Source organism: Bubalus kerabau, chromosome 23 (assembly GCF_029407905.1).
Source record: "Bubalus kerabau isolate K-KA32 ecotype Philippines breed swamp buffalo chromosome 23, PCC_UOA_SB_1v2, whole genome shotgun sequence".
In the NCBI taxonomy this organism is placed as follows: domain Eukaryota; kingdom Metazoa; phylum Chordata; class Mammalia; order Artiodactyla; family Bovidae; genus Bubalus; species Bubalus kerabau.
The window spans coordinates 17,500,301-17,514,582 of record NC_073646.1 but is presented as its reverse complement, the minus strand read 5'-3'; the positions used below and the strand labels follow the sequence as shown (position 1 = coordinate 17,514,582).

The window sequence follows — 14,282 nt, the reverse complement described above, 5'->3', positions numbered from 1 at the left end:
AATCTGAGGAAAACACGTACAAGGAAGCCTCAAAATTTAGAATTAAGAAAAGGCTTTTGGGCGAGGGGGCTTTTTTAGTCAGATTGTGAGACAGGCTTGCAGGATGTTGGAGAGAGGGAAGACTGAGCAAACATAGCAATTTTGCTGCTGCTGCTACTGCTGCTGCTAAGTCGCTTCAGAGTCGTGTCGGACTCTGTGCGACCCCATAGACGGCAGCGCACCAGGCTCCCCCGTTCCTGGGATTCTCCAGGCAAGAACACTGGAGTGGGTTGCTATTTCCTTCTCCAATGCATGAAAGTGAAAAGTGAAAGGGAAGTCGCTCAGTTGTGTCCGACTCTTAGCGACCCCATGGACTGCAGCCTACCAGGCTCCTCCATCCCTGGGATTTTCCAGGCAAGAGTACTGGAGTGGGGTGCCATTGCCTTCTCCGATAGCAATTTTAGCTATTTCTTCTTCTTCTTCTTTTTTTTTTTTTTTTAGCTATTTCTAATAATATTGAATAGATTATCTCTCTGACACCTACTTCCAGAATTTCTTGGACAGGGGTTGAGTAGGGCCCCCTTTTACAACAGTGGGATCCTTCCTCAAGTAAGTATGGGGGAACCCAGGGCAAATTTCCAGATGTATTTCTTTTCACAAAGGTATTTTATTTAAAAAAAACCAAAACAACAAACTTTTTTTTTTACGCATGTGGGTGACCATACTTAGATCTGACCTAGTGGGAATTTCTGGGTTGAGTCAAACAGCCCCAGTTCAGAGGAGTTTCTTTTTACCTCTGGGTGGAGTGGGGGCGGGGGTGAGAAAGTGCATTTGAAAATCTAACTTTCCATCCTCTACAACTGGCAGGATCATACCTTTATGAGGGGTTGGTGGGCATAAGGAAGGATCGGAAAGAGGATGAGTAACATCTCATAATCTTGACTTTGTTTGGTAGCCATTTTTAATCACACAAGCAATATATAGACTTTCCTCTTGCAACATAGAATAGGTTAAGACCCTCTGTGCAGAGAGGGGTAAGATCCATTTGAATAACCTCCCCAAATGTAACTCCTGTTACCTGTCTGATGTGCACCTTGCTGAAATTTTATTGTACATGGCATTCGCATTACGTATCAAATGATTTACTGAAGGCTTTCGGAGGACTGTCGCGATGGGGGAGAGAGTGCTTAGGCTGTCCACCACCCCTACCACTCTCCAGTCTCTTTTTGGCGGGGAAAGTGGGCAAGTGTTAACGTGAGAAGATAGAGAATATTTCACGTTTCAGGGGATGGGGTTGGTGCTCGTCAGTAATTAGCTTTTCCTACTTTTTTTTTTTTTTTGCAATGAGAAGAAATGGTCAGGGTGTCATGACTCTATGTGCACATTTCAGGTAGAGGCAGGGTAGGTGGAGATCAACTCGTTTTAAAAAAATTTCCACTTTTTACCGTAGAAGGTGAGGAACGTGGACACACGTGCCTTGAGGAAGGCACGTGTGTGTGTGCGTGTGCGTGCACGCGCGCCCCCTAGCTCCTCCCACCCCCTCAAGGGCACCGCAGGTTCTTGACTGGTGGCCGGTTTACACCTGACTGCCTGGCCCTCAGGGGGGTCAGGTGCTTTCCCCGGCGTAAGTGGGAGGGTGTGCGTGTGGGGGTGGTGGCGGAGATCCCCTCTCCCGTGATCCCCCGCGGCGGGGCTGGACTTCGGCGCGGTCCGCGGAGAGCTGCAACTAGCGCAGGAAGCCGGAGGACAGTCGGCTCGCCCCGCCGGCCCCGCCGGCCCCGCCCCAGGCCCCGCCCTTCTGATCTGACCCCGCCCCTCTGTCCTGGCCCGGCGGGCGCCGGCACCGCCCCTCTCTCCCAGCATGCCGTGCGGCAGCGGCGGCGCGGCGGGCGGAGCCGGGAGGCGGGGAAGCAGTGGCTGGGTGAACGTGGGGCGCCGTCGCCACCGCCTCCTCTTCGCTGTCCTCCTCCTCCTCCTGGGCCCGGGCGTCGCGGGCCGCAGACGGCCCTGGAAGAGAAGTCGCCTCCCCTTCCTCCGCCTCCCTCGCGCCGCGGCACTCCCGCCTCCTCGTCCTGCGCTGCGGGCTCAGGCGGAACCCGGAACGGCCGTCCGCCTCCCCCGCCCTCCGCCGCCTCCTCCTCCTGCTGGTGCTCGGCTTCCTCCTCAGCCCCGGGCCGGAGCGGAGTGTCGGCGGCGGCCGGTTCGGGCGGCGACTCGCGCTTCTTCGGGCGGCGGCGCTTGGCCATGTCGTGTCGGGGAAGGTAATGAGCCGCAGAGCCCCGGGGTCTCGGCTGAGCAGCGGCGGCGGCGGCACCAAGTACCCGCGGAGCTGGAATGACTGGCAACCCAGGTAGGTGAGCCGGCGCCCAGCCCGCCGCCGCGACCCCGGGCCCCGCCTCGGGCGGGCCGAGGCCTAGGACCGCCGGGGTGGGAGGCGCGGCCTAGGCTCTCCACACCCCCCCGCCCCCCCACTGAAAACCGGGCGCGGCTTCCTGGGTCCCCTCCCGCCCCGGCCGGGGGAGGAAGGCCGCTGGGAGGCGAGGCCTAAATGCCTCCCCTTTCCCTGCGCTTGAGTTCGGGGGCAGGAGTCGAGAACCCGGTGCTCTGGGAGAAGGCACTGGCCTAGGAATTGGGTTCAGGAGGGTGAAGGAAGGGGGACCAGGTTGTGGGGGTGGGTTGACTTACAACCTTCCCCTCAAGTTGGGCGTTGAGTTTGAGGGATCTTGAGAGCATTGGACCCTGTTTATCCATTAACTTTCCTGATCCCTCACCCTCTCAGCCCCCACGTGAAAGATTTTTCCTTAACAGCGATCTCTATTGTGACCCCCCCACGTGTTAATCTTAAAAAAAAAAACAAAAAAAAAAACAAAAAAAACACCCACCACTCCCGAGTCTTTACTCTGACAGCAGGGTTAGTTGTGGGGCGTGAGACGAGATTGTGACTGTGTTAATGGGGACCGACCGACCCTGGTGCTGAAGAGTGAAGTGCAGGGGCAGTTACTTGGGCGGAGAGCAGTTCCTACCTGGACACTTGAGCGGACACTCGTTTAGAGGAGTAGAGAATTTGTTTTGATTTTAGAAAGGTTTGGGGCCTAGTTGGAAGTGGGTATTTGGAAAACCGACTGTTTTTTCCCCTGTTTCTTTTTGGCCTCCCCACGCTGGTTGCAGGATCTCAGCTGCCCTACTAGGCATCGAACCTGGGCCTGGGTAGTGAAAGCCGGGAATCCTCACCACTAGGCCACCAGGGAACTCCTTAAGGAACATTGACTTTAAAAAAAATTAATTTTCAAGTCTTTCTGATTAATCATGGGGCAGTTGTACCTTATTTAGGACTGATTTATTCTTACCTCTCTTACCGAATAAGTGCCTGTAATAGACTTTTGGAACTTCGCCCAGTGCTTAGAAGAACTCCCTAAACGTATGTAATACTTTAGGGTTAGTTGATTCATTGTGCTCTCATACTTTGACGCACACATGTATTATGATTACCTAGGAACTCGGCAGATAAATGTTAGACACACACGTTGTTGGGATGACTTTTGCTTCTTAATGGTATGTGTAATTCCAGCAGTGTTTGGAAATTAGTGAGATGTTAGAATGTAACACTTAAGACTTGATAGAAAAATAAAAATAATCTTTTGGCTAATGAGTGGTACACATCTTATTCTGTTTAATATGCCTTTCCAAATACAGTGTCTGTTGAGAACAGGTGACTTTAAAAGTTAATACTTGAGCCTAGAATTGAGATGTTAAGTAGTTAAAGTTTGGAAAGCATAGTTTTACTCTTCCTTTGCCACTTAGGGTTTGTGCATGCTTCACATAAAATCAGTTAACTAGTTTGGTATTTAAAAAAAAAAATCTGTAATTGACATTCTTAGTTGTTTTATATGCTTGTTGTAATGTGTAAATTTAATTTTTTTTTCACCTATTGACTACATGATAAATGAGTATGATTTGACATTTGAGAGGTCTTTGACAGATCTTCCATTATTTTTCAGTACTGTGGTCAGCATATGTAAAAGAATGTACATGGTATCCCTTTAGAGAGGACTAAAGTGCCCTTCACAAATAGTCCTAGAGTTTCTGGAAAAGAATAAATTGTAGATTGTGGCTCTGAATAAATGCAGTAGCATAGTTGCAGCTATGGGTTGAGATCACCTGGCTTCATTCGACTGATACGAAGCAGGGTGGCTTATATAGTTATGAAATATATACATGAGTTATTAATTTTATTCCTATTTTCTTCTTTTAAATACTTTATTTCTTGGCTGTATGTCAGGTAGGCTGTGTATTCTTTGAAGCTGTGCTCTGTTACAAAGTCTCAGAACTTACTTCCTAGGTTACAGTTGATTCTTCTTTAGTCCCCACTCCTTTGCGACCCCAGGGACTGTGTCCATGCCAGGCTATTCTGTCTGTTGGATTTCCCAGGCAAGAATACTAGGGTGGGTTGCCATTTCCTTCTCCAAGGGATCTTCCTGACCCAGGGAACAAACCCCTGTCTCCTGTTTTGGTGGGTGGATTTTTTTTTTTTTTTTTTACCACTGAGACACCTTGACAGCCCATGAGTTGATTAGGATGTTGGAAATACTTTTTCAGAGGAGAGAACAGAAAAGTACTGACAATATACCTTAGCAAAACTTGATTTCTTTGCATGGTTGCCTAGTTGTTTTGTTAAATAGCCAATAAAAAAAACTCAGGTGTTTGCCAAGTCATAAATTTTCATGAGTTAAATTTGAGGTTGCTGTTATTCTGTTCCCTCTTCACTTTAGAAAGGTGACAGACTCCAGTTAACTGAGAGAATGGAGGTCAATTTTCCCCCTTGTTTAAATGGGGGTTCGTTTCTCTCATCACCTTCAAATGCAAGCAGATTCCTTATGGTTCATCAGAATCATTTTGGTTTTAAAAAATTATTTGCCTTTCTCTGCCAGTCCTCTTATTATTTTGGTTCTCTTTCCCTTAATTTAGACTTTTTAAAAAGCAGGATTTTAAAAAGGTGACTTTTGGTTGGTTTCTTTTCAGTGTTTGTCAGTCTGGAAATTGTTCAGTTAGTGATGGCCACACATGATACTTCATACATGTTGACAGGAAGTGTTCCAGGTGGCTGAGTAGACTTGTGTCATGTGGCAACAGAGCAAGCCCACCTTTGCTAAAAGCATATGTCTTAGCAGAAAGCATTTTTATAGCTGTGTCTTATAAGGTTCATTTACTGTACTGTTCTTTAACAGTTAAGAATGATTAGGCAAATGGGTGGTCTTATTGCCACTGACCAGTCTCTCCTTTTCTTGACTTTATTTTGGAAAGTAATCTTCTAAGTACACCAGTCAAGATGGAGATCAGAATGATTTGTTTAAAAATTAAGTGTATATAGGACTTTTCTTGCGGTTCAGTGGTTAAGACTCTGGGCTTCCACTGCAGGGAGCATGGGTTCCATCTCTGGTCAGGGAACTAAGATCCTGCATATCTTGCGGTACAGCCAAGAAAAAAAAATTCAATGTATAATTACATTGTTCATTTTAATACTCCAGATGAAAAGATTAATTTGACATTGGAGTGAAATACAGAGTAGTTCAACAAACAAGAGGAAGTGTTCAGGTCAACCCAAAACACATAATTTTACTTCCACACTCAGGAGTCTTAAGACTTTATTTAACAGATATATATTGGTGTCTTACTGTGCTCAAACTTAAGATCTTTCTACAGTTCTAAAAAGATGAAGCTGTATATTAAAAACAGCTTCCACTTTTGGTAAAATGTAGACAGATTGAAGTTCTCACAGTACAAATACCTTCATTCTCTATTGTCACAGACCAGAAGATAGGGAAGAGGCCTGTGAAAATGGAAAAGCCAGAAACTAGTATGTCTGGCATTGTGAGAAGCTGGATTTTTGAAACTAGAGTTGTCTGTTTCAGCCTTTTATGAACCTGTACTGTCGGATATCCATAGATGCATGATAGACTGAAGTACATTTTACAACTATAAATAGAGCTTTAGTTGGACAGAATTTAAAGATTGCCAGTTCAGTACCACATTTTTTTCAAGGACATTAAGGAGCTTCAGAGATTATGTATGGGTGTTTAATTTAGGGGAAAAGTTTATTTTTTAATTATAGAATAAAATATATTCCTTATGAAATAATTGTGTCTTTAAACTGAACCCTTCTCCCTCTTCTTTTTTGGTCCTTTTTTAAGATTGGAGTATAATTGAAGGGTTTTTTTTAAATATTAAGAGACAGAGACTGAAATATTCTAATTCAATGAAAATATTCTGCTTCAGAAAATAGAGATGCTGTAGGGATTTTTATAACTAACAGAGCCACTGTCGTTAAGGAGGTTGTTGGTTGGTATGGGAGATAAGAAAGGGCTTTGTAAAAGGTAGAGCATTATATGGATATTAATTGTGATACAATTCTTGGTATAATTCTTTTTACATGTGATTTACAGTTTAAAACCTGGAGAGTCAGAGGAGGGAAAGCTATACATACAGTTGAGTGGGGGATGGCGGGGCCATGAAATTCATCTGTTCTATTTTGACAGTAAATTTGGAGGGGATCTCAAAAATAGAAGGAGGTAGATAATGGCAAAATACAGGCTGTCTTTGGTAGGAAAAAAAAAAAAAAAGATTCCCAGATTGGTTAGAAGGATGGGGTATTTTTGAAATGTGATACAAATAAGAAGTGAAGCTCAAGAGCTGGAGTGGGGCTGTATTGTGGCTCTTGAATCATATTGGAAATGTGTTTGGAAAGACTTTAGGGAGCCATTGAAGTTTTACCAGCATGGAAGTGGCATAATTGAGGATTGTTGGGGGGGGGTGTGTGTGTATGTAAGTGTAACCCCAGTAGGAGGCAGTTGAACACTAGACAGAGACTGTTAAGGACCTGAATACTGTTTATAATTCATGGTTTAAATTCAGACAAAGGTATTCAGCTCAATATATGGAAATTTCAAAAGCAAAAGCCCCTCATTTGTTATTTGGTGTTGATTGAGGGTGATCACTAGAGTGATCCTTAAACCTGCTCACAATTCAGTTCAGGTTAGGGCAGTTACATTATGTGGAATGATCATATACATAAAATGGAGTGTTGTTGATGTTTTTTGTGAAATTGAGTTCTCACAACTTTTAGACTTTCCCACCTTCATTGCTTGGTACTCGCTTATTTACATTTCTTTGCCAATCCTAATAATGAAACCTAAAATAAATCCCTGAGACAGTTTTCAGTGGACCTCTCTTTATGGATTCACACAAGCTGTCATTTGTTTGGTGTCTTTTCATATTGTTTTTTTGGTTACCTGTCTTTGGTTGTCTTAAAGTTTTCTTAAAATCCATTTTATGTTGGGGACTACAAAGTAAAACATATTCTCTCTTGTATAGAGGTCTAACAGTGAAGATTGCAGACATTTTGTGATTTAACTCCTGTATGAAATACTCCAGCTTGTTAATTTTTTTAATGTCGAGTATAACCTCTTAAATTTTTATGGAGATATTTGTGTTTTTCTTGGTTTTTAAAAAATTGAGGTATGATTGACGTACAGCATATTAGTTTCAGGTGTGTGTATGTTTAAAAAATATATTTATTTATTTGGCTGCCTTGGGTCTTAGTTGTGGCATGCAGGATCTTCCTTGCATCATGTGTAATCTTTCATTGTGGCATGTGGATTGTCTACTTGTAGCTCATGGGCTCAGTATTTGCAGGGTATGGGGTCTCTAGTTGTGGCGTGTTGGCTTGGTTACTCTGTGGCACCTGGGGTCTTAGTCACCTGTATTGTAAGGCAGAGTCTTAACCACTGGACCATGTATGTTTTTATTATGGGAAGTCCCATGTATGTTTTTATTATGTTATTTCTGCTCCATCTTGTATTAGTTGATTGTACTTTTCCTCTCTTAGTTGAATTCTTTTTTGAGCTTCTTACTCTTTTGAGAAAAAATCCGTGTGTAGATTCGGTGAATTTCACAAATGCATGCACCTGTGTAACCATGACCCTGATCAAGATACAGATACACAATGACTTTGCAGCTGGATAACTTCCCTTCCCACTGCACCTTGTCCCACCCTCACCACCAGACCAAACCAAAACAGAACCGTGGCAGACTGTACACGTGGATCTTGCCTTAAAGTTATTATAGAAAGGAAATCTTTGAATATTATCTTGTAATTTATTACCAACTTATGGTTTCTTCAGATTTATAACCTTATCATCTTCAATATATTTCTGTTATTCCTCTTTTGCTATAAACAAATTTGGGATCTCTGAAGAGCTTTGTGAAAGTAGTTTCAGATGGATCTACTGTTAACCTTTTCAGGCATTTGAGTCCTGGACACATAGGAGCTCTTCTGAGTTTGTTGGCTAAACTTAATTCCTGTGAGGTACAGGTTCACAGACCTCTCTGTGGCCTCTTGCACCTACTGTTTCTCGTGCTGTCTCTAATGTAAGCATTGTGCGTCCCTTAAGATCCTTACCCTACCTCTGCCCTCTGTACTCCTTCTTTCCAAATCTTGCTACAGATCTACAGTGAAAGCTGACTGTGCTAGGCACTTCAGTCTTTTTTTTTTTTTTTTGTTCCCCCAACTAGTTAAATCCCCGAGGGCTGAGTGTGAGTTATTTTCTCTGCTGCTTCTGTGTACTTGCCCCAAAGCACTCCCCAGACTAATTTCTGCCTTATTTAGGGCCTTTGAATATCCTGTTCTTGCGTGTAGCTACCGCATAGATTGCTGTTCTCAGAGTGCCTGACCTGGGTGTTTTCATGCTGTTACAGCCTAATTGCCACCCCCTAAGTGAGAAGCAGCAGCCTTCTCTAATAACTTCTCTAATAATACTCACTGTGTGAGTTTTTTGTGTATCTTCTCCATTATGGTTTTCCCTCTGTATCCCTCCTTCCCTACTAATGCATCAATAAATAGTAAACGCTCTAAATCTGAGTGTTCTTTCTCATCTAAATATGTGAAAATGGAATTCTGCAAGCTTATTTTTGTGTTCAGAGTTTTACTTCAGGGCTTAGAACACTGTTACTGTAGGAGACATTTTGAGGGAAACTGTTCCTTATACAGTGGCGTGGTTAGCCTGAGGCAGCAACTTCATTAAGTTGATTGAACAAGTTCAAAGGGACAGTGTTTTAGTGGGCTCAGGTGGCCAGATCAGACTAGGGCCATGGAGTTCTATCCATCTTGAAGAAATAATTTGCTCACATATTTATTTATTAAAAAAATATGTTTATTCAGTCGGTTGTCCTGGATCTTAGTTGTTGCATGTGGAATCTAGTACCCCAATCGGGTTGAACACGGGGCTTCTGCATTGGGAGTGTATAGCCATAGCCACTGGACCGCCAGGGAAGTCTCTGCTCACGTATTTCAAGTTAGTTTACACACTGACAGTTAGTTTACACACTGACAGTTTATCCCATATCTGTTTATACATTATTTTAAGTAGTCTAATCACGAAAAAGTTAAGCACTGGATTGAGCCTCTTTTGGCCTTCCATTAGAATGCCTGAGAAAACAAACCTCTTGCCAGTTGTATGCCTACTGATTGGGGAATGACTGAAACCCCAAATTCCAAGATCAACAAGTTTCTTTCATAGTAATCTTCACACCTTTTGAAAAAAGGAGATTGTATCCCTATTAGAAATCATTCCTTTGGAAGTTAATGTTGCTATTCATAGTATGTCTGGAATCTCCTGTTTATTATGTAAAAACCTTTTACAGACTTTCTGTGTTTATTAAAATCTTTTTCAAAAGAGGAGTTTCCAGGAAATTTCCTGGCGGTTCAGCAGTTAGGGCTCAGCTCTTTCACAGTTGGGGCTTGGGTTTGATCACTGGTAGGGGAACTAAGATCCCACAAGCCTGGAGGGCCCCCCCCCCCAAAAAAAAAGGAGTTAATGACTTTTGGTATGGAGTTTCCTAAATTATGCTGTATCTTTTTTTTTTTTTTAATTAGGAAAGGCATTACTTTTTTTTCCTTTACCTTTTTTAATCAATAAAGAACCTTGACAGTGCTCTTATAGGTCCACGAGAAAGTTATTGTAGGCTCTGCAGTGGCTGAATTATAGGTATATTTATAAAGATTAAAAAAAATGTTAAGCTTAGTATTTAGTATATATTTATTTTTGGGTAGTATCTATATTAATACCTTCCTGCAGATTAGTCAAGAGGCTTCAATAGTAAGCATGTCTTGGTCTATATAGTGATATATTTTAGTTTTTCCTCCATATTTGACAGCAGTGACAACAATTTTATTTTTTTACTGCTGAAGTTCTTTGAATTAAAAAACTTCCCTCTTATTTAAATTTAATTGAAAATTTTTCTTTTTAGTATTTTAATCTGATTTTAAAAGATGTGTGTATATGGTGTGTGTGTGATTGGAATTTTAATTTTCAACTTGTAATATTTAGTTCTTTGGAACAGCTCATGACTCTTGCTATTTCTGTTTCTTGAAGGTCTTCGTAGTTTATATTCCTGATAACATTAGACCTGGAATCCTTGTCTGAATTATATCACTTTATTTCTAGTCTCTTTGCTTTGATTCTAATGCTGAAAATTCAGACTCATTGCTCTAATGACAGAGTGTATGTTGACTTCTTGGGATTTGTCAGAAATTAAGCAGAAAAATCTATTAATTTGAGGAAAGATGTCAGACTTTTTTCTGTCCTCTGTATAATGGGACTCTCTTCTGATTAGATGACTAAAAAGATTCAAAGATGATTACCAGTATCACACAGTATAGTAAAGATGAATTAATACATATTTAATCGGAAAGAAAGCACATCCTGGATTTTCTAAAAAGATTGATTTTCTTGCTGTCCTTCTATTCTTTTGGTAAATGTAAAGAAAAATGAAAATGATTTCCCAAAAGTAAGGTAATGAAACTTGGGATTTAGTGTCTGGTTTATAGAGAAATCTACCTTGAGGCACCGTTTGTATTGTTTTTGTAGGACTTGAGTTAGACTTTTGACTGTTAGAAATGATTAATTGTCCTTATTTGAAATATTGAGATCATTTTAATATATGGTATCTTGTTTTTTGAAAATACTGGAATTAAAGATAAATTTGTGCTTAATAAAGATTGTGTCCTTTTATTTAAAGTGGCCTTTCTTGCATAGCTTCTATAATGTTAGTGTTCCCTGTGTTTTTATTGTAATCTTATTGAAGATATAAAACTTATACTACAGTGCTCTTCTCCCCCCTCTTTTAGTCTATTTAAAAATCCACTTGTTGTCTTAGTACAGTTACACTGGAGGAGTTAAAAATAGAACGAGAGTGTTTTAGATTCTTCTCTAAGATATATTTGCTTTTAAGAATGTGTGCATTTTTAGTTTTTTTTCTTTACAAATATTTGTTTTGAGAGGCTGGTGTCATGAAAACAGCAGTGTACTAAGCGTGAGAAGATAGAGGTCTTTTGTACTGACGTTACCATCTGTCCCTCAGGAGGTAATTCTTGCTTTTCCTAAGATAATGGGGTTGTGTGGGTTAAAGATAAAGTTTGGGAAATTACTTTCAAAACTATCAAGTGCTGTACAAATGATACTTATGTTGCCACATCTGAATCAAATTAGGAATTTTAAAGAAAGTCCCTCTTTTATCTCTTCCTCAAAGAGTTTTAGAATTGACTACGCACATGTACCTAGACTCAAGTTCAAATTTAATTTTTCTCTTCTAAGACTCTAAGTACCACAATGTGTATATATGTGTGTAGTTACTTATAAAAATTTCATAAAGGACATTTATGTCAAGTCTCACAGAGGATATATGACTGGAAGCTCATATAATTGTTAAATTTGTTGTTTTTCTCTATATCTTATAAGTCACACTCTTAGAATTTGATACCAGTTGAAATTGTGGGCCAGCAAAAATAATCTAATCTTGATGACCGCATTTATTGTAGAGAAGGTGCAGTGGAATTAAATACAGATGGGGTGGGTTAGAAGGTAGTTTGTACCTTGCTTAACTTTCATTATACAGTTGGAATTTAAGAACTAATTCTTACAGGAACATCAGTTGAATGCTGCATTGTGTTTCTCCCCTATTCTAGTATGCATGTATCTTTGATTTAAAGGGATTGGGGGATCAGGATGGGGAACACATGTATACCTGTGGCGGATTCATTTTGATATTTGGCAAAACTAATACAGTTATGTAAAGTTTAAAAAAAAAAAAAAATCTAAAAAAAAAAAGGGATTGGGGGAATCCTGAAAAGGGCCAGTGTAATAGTTTGAAGTATGTAAAAAAAAAAAAAAGGACCATATATATCATCTAAACAGATATGAATTAATGAAATTGTATATCATTATATAATGTATATACTGTATTAAGCTATCATGAAATTTTGGTACTGTTTTAAATTATGGCACTATGAATTTCTCAGAATGGGTCAATGCTCTCTCCTAAGGAACTTCATATCTAAAAACTGATTTTTTTCTATCATTGTAAGGTTTTTATTTTATACCACTTAAATCAATCTGATACCTGTGTGTTTAGTGTAAAATGTACTAGAAGAAAAAGATAGGGTTTGTATAGGCTTTTTGAGTTTGTATAGGCCTTTTGAGTTTAAAGTGGCTTAAGTGATGATTTTGAACTATTTCATAGCTTTCTCAAACTTATGGCTACTTTAAATACCTCAGTGTATTTCTGGCTCCTGCTGAGCACAGTGGGAGCAGTGTTTCCTGGCTCTTGATTGCTGCTTACTAGTATGTTTCAGTAACTACCCCAAACTGACTTCATTTAATAAATATTTCTACAGTTGAAAGAATAATGTGGTTTTTGTGAAAAGTATCTTCATTTTCCAGTTATTTGATTTAGGAGTCCATGTTTTTTGAGATATATCTATGAGACCTTATTTGTTTATGTTTAAGTAGAGGAGGATACTTAAACATAAACTTAACATTCCAGCATTCAAAAAACTATGTAGGGAGGATACTTAAACATAAACTTAAAACTCAGCATTCAAAACACTTAAGATTATGGCATCCAGTCCCATCACTTCATGGCAAATAGATGGGGAAACAGTGGAAACAGTGGCAGACTTAATTTTCTTGGGCTCCAGAATCACTGCAGATGGTGATTGCAGCCATGAAATTAAAAGACACTAGCTCCTTGGATGGAGAAGGCAATGGCAACCAACTCCAGTGTTCTTGCCTGGAGCATCCCAGGGATGGGGGAGCCTGGTGGGCTGCCGTCTATGGGGTCGCACAGAGTCGGACACGACTGAAGCGACTTAGCAGCAGCAGTAGCAGCTCCTTGGAAGAAAAGCTAGACAGCTTGGAAGACAAACCTAGATAGCATATTACAAAGCAGAGACTTTACTGGACAAAGGTCCGTCTAGTCAGAGCTATGGTTTTTCCAGTAGTCACGTGTGGGTGTGAGAGTTGGACCATAAAGAGGGCTGAGCGCTGAAGAATTGATGCTTTAAAACTGTGGTGTTGGAGAAGACTCTTGAGAGTCCCCTGGACTGCAAGGAGATCAAACCAATCAATCCTAAAGGAAATCAGTCCTGAATATTCATTGGAAGGACTGATACTGAAGCTCTAATACTTTGGCCACCTGATTGGAAGAGCTGACTCATTGGAAAAGACCCTGATGTTGGAAAGACTGAAGGCAGGAGAAAGGGATGACAGAGGACGAGATGGTTGGATGGCATCACTGACCCAATGGACATGAGTTTGAGTAAGCTCTGGGGGATGGTGAAGGACGGGGAAGCCTGGCATGCTGCAGTCCATGGGGTCACAAAGAGTCGGACACGACTGAGCGACTGAACAACAAATGAGAGGATGTGGCTGTTTCAGGAACACTCTGAAAAAGAAGTTCCAGTGTTTAGGTAGGAGGGTTTACTATACATATTTTATCACTGATTACAGGTAGTATGTTTCTTCACCAATTTTGTGTTAATAGTGTATTTCCTACCCCAGGATACCTAAGACGATAGGTCCTAGAGGAGTTACTGGAGATGTTGAAAGGAATCAGGGTCCATTTAAAAATCCAGTTGCTGTCTTAGTATAGTTGTGTTGGTAAAGTTAAAAGTAAAACCAAGAAGTTTAGGTTTCTCTTAGGTGTATTTATTTTTTAAGAGGGTTGGAGTGGGGGGTCACGTGTTTAATTTGAGAATGCGCTAAAGATATTTCTGGTAATATCTCTGTTGAAAACCATGTGTGGAATATGAAATTCAGTGTCTTTTCCATGCTTGCCACTATATTTGAGATATGTGATGCATGTTAAGAGGTGCATGTTAGAATATTGCTCTCTTGTTGCCCAAATCCTTGACTATGTCCGGGACTTGTAGGGTATACCATACCATTATGGCAATAGAGCCTAACTCGATA

The 14,282-nt window shown here is 40.9% G+C and overlaps 1 protein-coding gene across 4 annotated transcripts in view; it reads left to right on the top strand.

Moving 5' to 3' along the window:
* Positions 1-572: 572 nt before the first annotated feature.
* Positions 573-14,282, top strand: part of SMG1 (SMG1 nonsense mediated mRNA decay associated PI3K related kinase) — a 100,548-nt gene continuing 86,838 nt past the window's right edge. For 2 of the 4 annotated variants that reach the window (XM_055561349.1, XM_055561346.1), the window contains exon 1: positions 2,196-2,329. In XM_055561349.1, coding sequence (XP_055417324.1) covers positions 2,244-2,329 — 86 coding nt within the window. In that variant the 5' untranslated portion in view covers positions 2,196-2,243. Of the gene's footprint in view, positions 589-2,190; positions 2,330-14,282 lie in introns of those variants that run through there. The other 2 variants (XM_055561348.1, XM_055561347.1) reach the window with 2 other exon arrangements.